Source organism: Terrapene carolina, unplaced genomic scaffold (assembly GCF_002925995.2).
Source record: "Terrapene carolina triunguis isolate 2854851 unplaced genomic scaffold, T_m_triunguis-2.0 Scaffold97, whole genome shotgun sequence".
Classification (NCBI taxonomy): domain Eukaryota; kingdom Metazoa; phylum Chordata; order Testudines; family Emydidae; genus Terrapene; species Terrapene triunguis.
Window position 1 is genome coordinate 4,345,783 of NW_020664448.1, and position 7,978 is coordinate 4,353,760.

Sequence of the window (7,978 nt, forward strand, 5' to 3'; positions counted from 1 at the left end):
GAAAGGGGAGGTAGTTAAGGAAGTATTTGTGTGATGTTTTAGGAGTTAGTCACTTAGGGCACGTCTTCACTGGCTCTCCCAGCGCTCTAAAAAACCCACCTCCACGAGGGGCGTAGCTCCCAGCACTGGTGTACTGTCTACACTGGCACTTTACAGAGCTGAAACTTGCAGCGCTCAGGGGGGTGTTTTTTCACACCCCTGAGTGAGAAAATTGCAGCGCTCTAAAGTGCCAGTGTTTAGAGCCTGATCTAAAGTCCATTGACACCTGTGAAATCCCATTAAAATTCAATCAGTCTGTGTCAGCAAAGGGTTCATTGAGCTCAAGGAGAAGGGAGGTTAAAGTGACTCCCTCCTTGCAGTTTCTTTAGTTGTTGGTTCCTACAGGAAGAAGACTTGGCAGAACTGGCTTCCCAGCAGTACTACGTAGACTATGGGGCGGCGATGGTGCTGGAGCGACTCCTGAACTTAATCCCCTCCTACATCCCTGACAGAGAGATCACTGCTTCGAAAACGGTGGAGAAATGGGCTCAGTTCATTATAGCTGCACATAAAAAGGTCGGTGTTGGCTCTCGGTCAGAAAGAGGCCCGGGGGTGAGCTTCAGCAAGGCTCTGTGCATGTTAAACAGCCAGCAGCTTTGGCTGTGTCAGCCTGTGGGGGTTCGGTCTGAGCCCCGACTGAGGCTGAGACAGAAACGGATGTTTCCCCCAGAGATCAATTTAGAGCAAGGGGCAAAGACCAGCGTAGCCGTTCTTGATGCCGGTTGGGTCACAAATGAAGGGGAGAGAGACGTCAGTGGTAGCGCTGGGTTTTGAAGCAGTTACTGAATGGCTAAGACTCTAACGCTGGGGATTTCCCCTTAAATCATGGGACTCTTATATGGTGGCGTTATGGCTGTGCCTAGAGGCACCGGTCAGGATAGAGGCCCCAATGTTCAGGGCAACGTACAAACACAGGGGCCCCCTTAACACCCAATGACGTCCTGAATGGAGCCTGGTCCAAGGGTGAGGAGCAAGTCTCCTCTACACAGCCCAGCCAGGTGTTTCCTCAGAGATCCATTCCTGCTGGATTTCTAGCTGTGGAGGAGGGCAGAGCAGAGACTCCATTCATGACAACAGGTTTTGAGATAAAACACCTTGGGCCTGATTCTCCTCTCACTTCTTACACCAGTGTGAGCCTCATGAAACTTCCTGGACTTCAGTAGAACTGCTCCTGATTTATACTCCTGGAGAATCAGGCACCATGACTCCCATGGCTTTGTCTCCACCATTGGGTATTGTCCATCTAAGCACAAGGGCTGAAAGGTCCTATTGGATCATCTAGACCTCCCCCTGTCCCTTCCAGTGCAGGATCATTCCCTACAGTGTATTCTCCATACCTTTGTCCTGTCCAGTCCTTTAATAACTCAAGTACTGGGGTTTCCACTACTTTCCCTGCGAGTTTTTTAAGCCATTGGCTTATCCTGATACTGTCGGAGGTCTCGTGACTTCAAGATCTTCAGCTGGTGTAAACTGATGTAGCCCCGTTGATTTGTTTTTAATTGGACCATTTCATGGCTTTAACTGGCGTATTGTTGGTTTGTTTTTTCATGCTGGTTTTGGTTTGGTTTCCCTGTAGGGAATTTATACCCAGAAGAGAGCAGACCCCAAAAAAGTCAAGGAAGAAGTGGTGGATTTTGCACGTTTCAAGTGGCCTTTGCTGTTTTCTAGATTCTATGAAGCCTTCAAATTCTCAGGTAACCCAACAGAGAATGTGTTGCCATAGGATGAGCATCCATGAAATAAAAGAGAATCATAGACTCTAGAGATGAACAAGACCTATTGGGTGATCTGGTCCATCCTCCTGAAGGCACAGAATTGCCTTGTACAGCACTCAGTGCAGCCTGGCTATAAATGTCTCAAGCTCTGATGCTTTTACCACGTCCCCAATGAACAAGACTGGGACTTTCTAGCCTTTACGACTTGATTTGAGAGCTAAAAGCCTGTCCAATTTGTAAACCATTTTTCACCAGCGTTTTAACTTTACAGTCTGATAGTTGCCTGCACATTTATCTATTGTGCATATTATCTTCAACCCAGGACCCAGCCTGCCCAAGAACGATGTGATTGTAGCTGTGAATTGGACCGGAGTGTACTTTGTGGATGAACAGGAACAAGTCCTCTTAGAACTCTCCTTCCCAGAGATCACGGCTGTCTCAAGCAGTAGGTAAGGAGGAGCAGAATGAGTCAGTTTGTCCCTGTGTTGAGGTAATGGTGTGTTAAAACAGGTGGCTTGAATTCCTTGGCTTTAAAGGATTTAGGCTATGGCTACACTACGGAGCTGATAAAGCTGCTAGTGCAGAGGCTCTAAGCCGGTGGGAAAGAGCTCTCTCTCCCATTGACTTAATTCCTCCAGCCCCCACAGGCGGCAATAGCTAGGTCAGCAGGAGAGTTTCTCCCACTGACCGCGCCGTCCACACTGGTGCTGAGGTCGGTGTAACTTATGTCACTCGGGGGGTGGCTTATTCACACCCCTGAGTGACATCACTTATACCGACATAAGGTGTAGTGCATAGCCTTAGAGCAGATGTGCACTGTAGGAAACTTAGGCCAGGTCAGGGGTGCATCAAAGCAGCATCTGGTGATTTAGCTACTGTCTCCTCTGCTGAAAGCAACAGGGTGCTATTTGGTAGATTCTGCCACACAGCATGATTTCTGCTTACTTGCCCATCCCTGAAATGTTCAGGAGCGTTCATTCCAGTTGGAGTCCTGCAGCTACATCTCTCACGTCCCATGCACTCTGCCAAAACTGACCTATGTGGGTTAAAATTAGATGTCTAAATTTAGGCATGTGTTTTCTATGATCCCTGTTCTAGAGGGGGAAAGCTCCAAGGGCAGAGTTTCACCTTGGCCACCATTAAAGGGGACGAGTACACCTTCACCTCCAACAATGCAGAGGACATCCGGGACCTTGTTGTCACCTTCCTAGAAGGACTAAGGAAAAGATCAAAGTATGTTGTCACTCTCCAAGACAACCCAAACCCCGGTGAGTAAACGGACCAACCCAAAGGCAAAGAAATCCTCTGGCTTTAGGGCAGGCAGTCTTTCGTATGTCGCACTGGGAAAGCTGTCTGCTTCTCCTGCAAGAGCAGCACTCATGTATAAAAGGTTTTGGTGAATCAGGATTGGATGTCTCTTTCGAAAAGATATCCTCTAGCCCAACCAGAAGATATGGGCTTGCTGCAGGGATTTCTGGGTGAAATTCTCTGGTCGGTGTTCTGCAGGCAGTGAGATTAGATGAGCACAGTGGTCTCTTGTGACCTGGAAATCAGTGTGTAAGACCTTTGGTTAAGATGGGATTTTCAAAAGTGCCTGAGGGAGTTGAACATCCAATTTCTATTGAAAACCAGTGGGATTTGGGAGCCTCCTCGTTCCCTTTGAAAATGCCAGCCCAAGCACTTCTGTAAGTGGTACTTATTCACTGTACACATTTAGCAATTGCCTGTTTTATAGGATCCGATTTCCCAGGGATAGGTGTGTTAGGCAGGCATGTAGACAAGGTAATTACTCCAAAGGATGTTTGGAAATAACAGCGGCCGCTTCCACTGCAGTGGGAGAAGAATCTGGATTCCTCAGCTTCCATAAAGGAGACCTGATTGTTATGGACCAGGACACTGGAGAGCATGTCATGAACTCGGGCTGGGCCAATGGGGTCAATGAGAGGACCAAACAGAGAGGAGATTTCCCAACGGACTGTGTTTATGTTTTGCCGACTGTCACCATGCCGCCTCTGGAGATTGTGGTAAGCTACCCTAAGGGATGGTGCATCTTGGCAGGTGACTGATACAAAAGCCATTGAAGTCAAAGGGAGTTGTTCCATTGTATTCAAAGGTTAGATCAGGCCCTGATGATGATGCAGTGGAAGCAAGAATGACTAAGAGGGTTAACAGGTCATTGGGGCAGAGGGGAACCAGATTTCATTTGTCTGGACAACCTATTAGCTTTTCCATTGGGCTTGTTAGTTTGAAAACCACCCACTTTGGACCTAGAATATGGCTGTATCTTCTTGGATGTCACTGCGGCTTGAATTTTGAAGGTGATATTTGGGCAGGGGAGATGTGTCTATGCAGCTATGAATGAGAGGGGAAGTGGGTCCATAAGGTACTTTCTCTCTTAGGATGTGGTCCACACTGTTTTGAGATCCCCCTGTGTTAACTACTAAGAAATGCATGAAACTGCGTAGTTCCACTAAGATTGAGTGTTGTTGCTGTTTATTAGTTTGAAGTTAATATTTTGTTGTTTTTTCATTACAGCATGATTTTCTTTCATCTTCAGTCTTTTCATTTTTCATCTGCTTTCCCTTTCTGGACACATCAAAATTCTTTCATCTAAAATACATTGACTAACCATGACTCCTTTATTCTCTAGGCGTTAGTCACAATGACCCCTGACCAGAGGCAAGATGTTATTAGAACATCCCAGCTGGCGATTTCGGACAGTGAAGAAAGAGTGAAGCCGTACACCTTGGAAGAGTTCTCCTATGATTATTTTAGGTGAAACTTTAAAAAAAAATCTCTTCAGCATGCATAAAGGACTTGAGTTCATTCCTAAGGCAGAGCCGAGTCGTTGACTGCATTTCAGGATTACTGTAAGAAAGCTTTAGATTTCAGCTTGTCTGGCCTGATATGACTACAGCTGTGATTTAGGATGTTGCGTTCTGTGTATAAACTGGCAGAACATCAGAAGTCCGATTGTTACATGAAATTTTACGGCCAGTGTTATTCACAAGGTCCAACTAACTTATGGTCCCTTCTGGCCTTGAAGCCTCTGAATCATATGTAGAACATTACACAGGATCATGGAAATGTAGGGCTGGAAAGGACCTTGAGAAGTCATCAGGTCCACTCCCCTGCACTGAGGCAGGACCAACTAAACCTTAGACTATCCCTGACAGGTGTTTGTCCAACCTGTTCTTTAAAAAACATTAGTCTCTTCTGGTATAGCAAGTCCTGTGTGTTAGCTCCAAATAAACTAGAGCCTGTCACCTGTTCTAGGCATCTAGTGGGCTGATCCAGTGATCACTGAAGTCAACAGGGAGACTCCTATTGACCTCAGTGGGCATTGGATTGGACCCTACAAGAGCACCCTAACGCAGAACTGGGGGCCTTACATTTGGCACCCAAGTTCAGAAGCTGGGCTCCATAGAGCCGTCTCATCTCTCGTAATCTCTCCATGATTCCTCATTGCTTTGTGTTTGCTGCCAGGCCGCCTCCGAAGCACACTCTGAGCCGGGTCATGATCACCAAAAATCGAGGGAAAGACAAACTGTGGTGCTACACCCGAGAGCCCATCAAGCAGCCCTTGCTGAAGAAGATCCTGGGCAGTGAAGAGCTGTCCCAGGAAGCCTGCATGGCATTCATTGATATCCTTCCAGCGCTGTGGAAAGGTTGCCCACAATAGATCAAACTGACATAGAGGCCCGGCCCAAGGAGTCACATAGAGGCCCATTGAAATCAGTGGAAAGATTAACATTGACTTCAGTGGGCGTTAGGTCATGCACCATGAATAAGGCTACGATTATGTCACGGAGGTCAGGGAATCCGTGACTTCCAGAGACCTCCATGACATTTTCTGCCCCGGGGCTGGAACTGTCAGCCGTCAGCCTCGCAGCTCTGAGTCACTGCTACCGTCGGGCCCCCCAGCAACTCCTAGCCTCTGGGCAGCTGGGGTCCCCCGGAGCTCCCAGCCCCTGCGGGTGGTGGCGGTCCCCCGGCGCTCCCAGCCCCTGCAGGTGGTGGCAGTCCCCCGGCGCTCCCAGCTGCCGAGGGCGGCAGAGGGACCCTGGAGCTCCCATTTGCTGCTGGCGGCAGGGCTCCTCGCAGCTGCCCACCCACAGTGGGCAGCGAGGTGACCCCCCACCTTGCAGCTGCTCAGCTACGGCGGGCAGTGAGGGGACCCCAGAGCTCCCAGCCGCTGCGGGGGGGCGAGGGGACCCCAAAGCCCCAGCAGTAGTGGGTGCTGGACCCTCCTCCCTCCCCATTTTGTCAGGGATATTTTTAGTAAAAATCACAGACATTGCCTGTGACCTGTCCGTGATTTTTACTAAAAATATCCCTGACTAAATCTGAGCCTTAACCATGGGACTCGGTACAAGTGCTAATGATTAGAGATGGGCCTGAACCAACTCCTGGACCCAAACATCCCTGACCCCTGAGGGCCGCTCAAAACGCATATCCAGATTATGCAGATGACCTGCATCTTTATAAGCTGGCGGCACCAAACTTGGACTCAAGCATTACATGGTAGATAAAGCTCAGATCCTAACACTGCAGTGTGAGCCATTCCTTAATAATAATACATGGAAAATTTGGTCAAAAATGGGGGGGAAATTTTCGATGACGCTTTGTAAATTTTTTCCTGTTTTTTCCCCCAACCAAAATCAAATTCAAAAAATTCATTTCAAACACGCTGCACTAAATAATAATAATTACAATAGAACTAGCAGGATGGGCCAGACCCCTTAACTGGGGTAATTGTGTGTAGCTCCATTGACTTCCACAGAGCTCTGCCAGCATGCACCAGCTGAAAATCTGGCCATTAATCATAATAATTCCATGGCACTTACACAGTCCGAAGAAAGGGTCGCACTCCTTCTGGGCCTACGTGTCCCCCCAGCCAAGTCTCTCCAGCCTAAGAAAGCAAGATGACACATAAGGTGCTATGATTATGGGTGCCATCCAGAAGGATCCCAAAGCACATCTGAAGATTAACTATACACCTACCACCAAAATGCGGCCACCTCTGGTGTGATGCACAGCAACGCTTTAATTGGGTCGTTATCAGAAGCCATTCCCTAAGCCTCCTTGTTAGTGTATCCTTGACCGCTGCCTTGCACCTGTGCTGAAGTACATGGGTGACTATCCATCCAAAAGAACCCGCTCAGTCAACGAGCTAACAGACCAAATATTTGAAGGTGCCTTGAAAGCTGAACCGTTGAAAGATGAAATCTACGGTCAGATCCTCAAGCAGCTCACTGACAACCACATTAAGTAAGAGTCATTCTTCCCCGTGTACCCCGCTGTAACTATCTGTGTCGGGTAAGGCAGGACTGACTGGGGGGGTTCTGCAGAATGGGTAGGCCCAGAAGTCTTCCGTTCTCTCTGTCCTCTTTAAAGACTTTTATCATCACTTTATCTACCGTCTCTGTGCTGATGACTCCAATCTGTCTGTCCACTCTGGACTTGTGTCTGTCCCTCTGCTTCTGCATTTCCCTCTGGCTCTATGACATCGCCTCCAGGGCAGATGTCTTGCCATCAGTTTAAATCTAACAGGCTCTACATTTCCACCTATTCTCTGTTGCTACTGACCCTACCACCATCCTTCCGGTCACTCAGGCCTATACTCTGGTGTCATCTTTGACGCCTCCCTTTTCCTCTCCCCAGACATCCAGCCCAGGTCCTGATCTGGTGGCTTCTTCCTCCACGGCAATTCCAAGGTCCATTCTCTACAGTTGTGCGGTGCTGGTGAATCTTCTCTCTACAATCCCTGCCCTCTGATGTATATGTAACCCCATTACTAACATTAGTGTCCGTGCTACAAGGCTTGAGATAAGAAGCTTTCAGACCCAAATTCCCATCTATGCTCAAGTCCCTTACCTGACTCTGGCAGTGTTGAACGGGGATGGAAGTGGGGTAAATTCCATTGCTGGCCACTTTCATGCCTCTCTACACTGCCAGAGCAGTGTCAACTGAGACCCAGACCTTTCTGGTAGATAGTGTTCCTTCGGGGAGTTTGATTTTCCTGTTGTGTATCTGTTTCTTTAAGGTACAGCGAAGAGAAGGGTTGGGAGCTGCTTTGGTTGTGCACAGGCCTTTTCCCTCCCAGCAATGTTCTCCTGCCCCATGTCCAGAGGTTTCTCCAGTCCCGGAAGCATCACCCCCTAGCCACAGACTGCATACAGAGACTACAGAAAGCTCTGAGGTATGGTACCAGATTCTGGTAG

General features: G+C 48.3%; 1 protein-coding gene across 1 annotated transcript in view; it reads left to right on the top strand.

The window, feature by feature from the left end:
* MYO7A (myosin VIIA) overlaps nt 1-7,978 on the top strand; it is a 92,267-nt gene that overhangs the window by 81,059 nt on the left and 3,230 nt on the right. Inside the window, exons 31-39 of the mRNA XM_026651583.1 lie at nt 385-555; nt 1,616-1,733; nt 2,077-2,203; nt 2,853-3,022; nt 3,588-3,778; nt 4,405-4,529; nt 5,241-5,398; nt 6,872-7,025; nt 7,801-7,956. Coding sequence (XP_026507368.1) covers nt 385-555; nt 1,616-1,733; nt 2,077-2,203; nt 2,853-3,022; nt 3,588-3,778; nt 4,405-4,529; nt 5,241-5,398; nt 6,872-7,025; nt 7,801-7,956 — 1,370 coding nt within the window. The remainder of the gene's footprint in view (nt 1-384; nt 556-1,615; nt 1,734-2,076; nt 2,204-2,852; nt 3,023-3,587; nt 3,779-4,404; nt 4,530-5,240; nt 5,399-6,871; nt 7,026-7,800; nt 7,957-7,978) is intronic.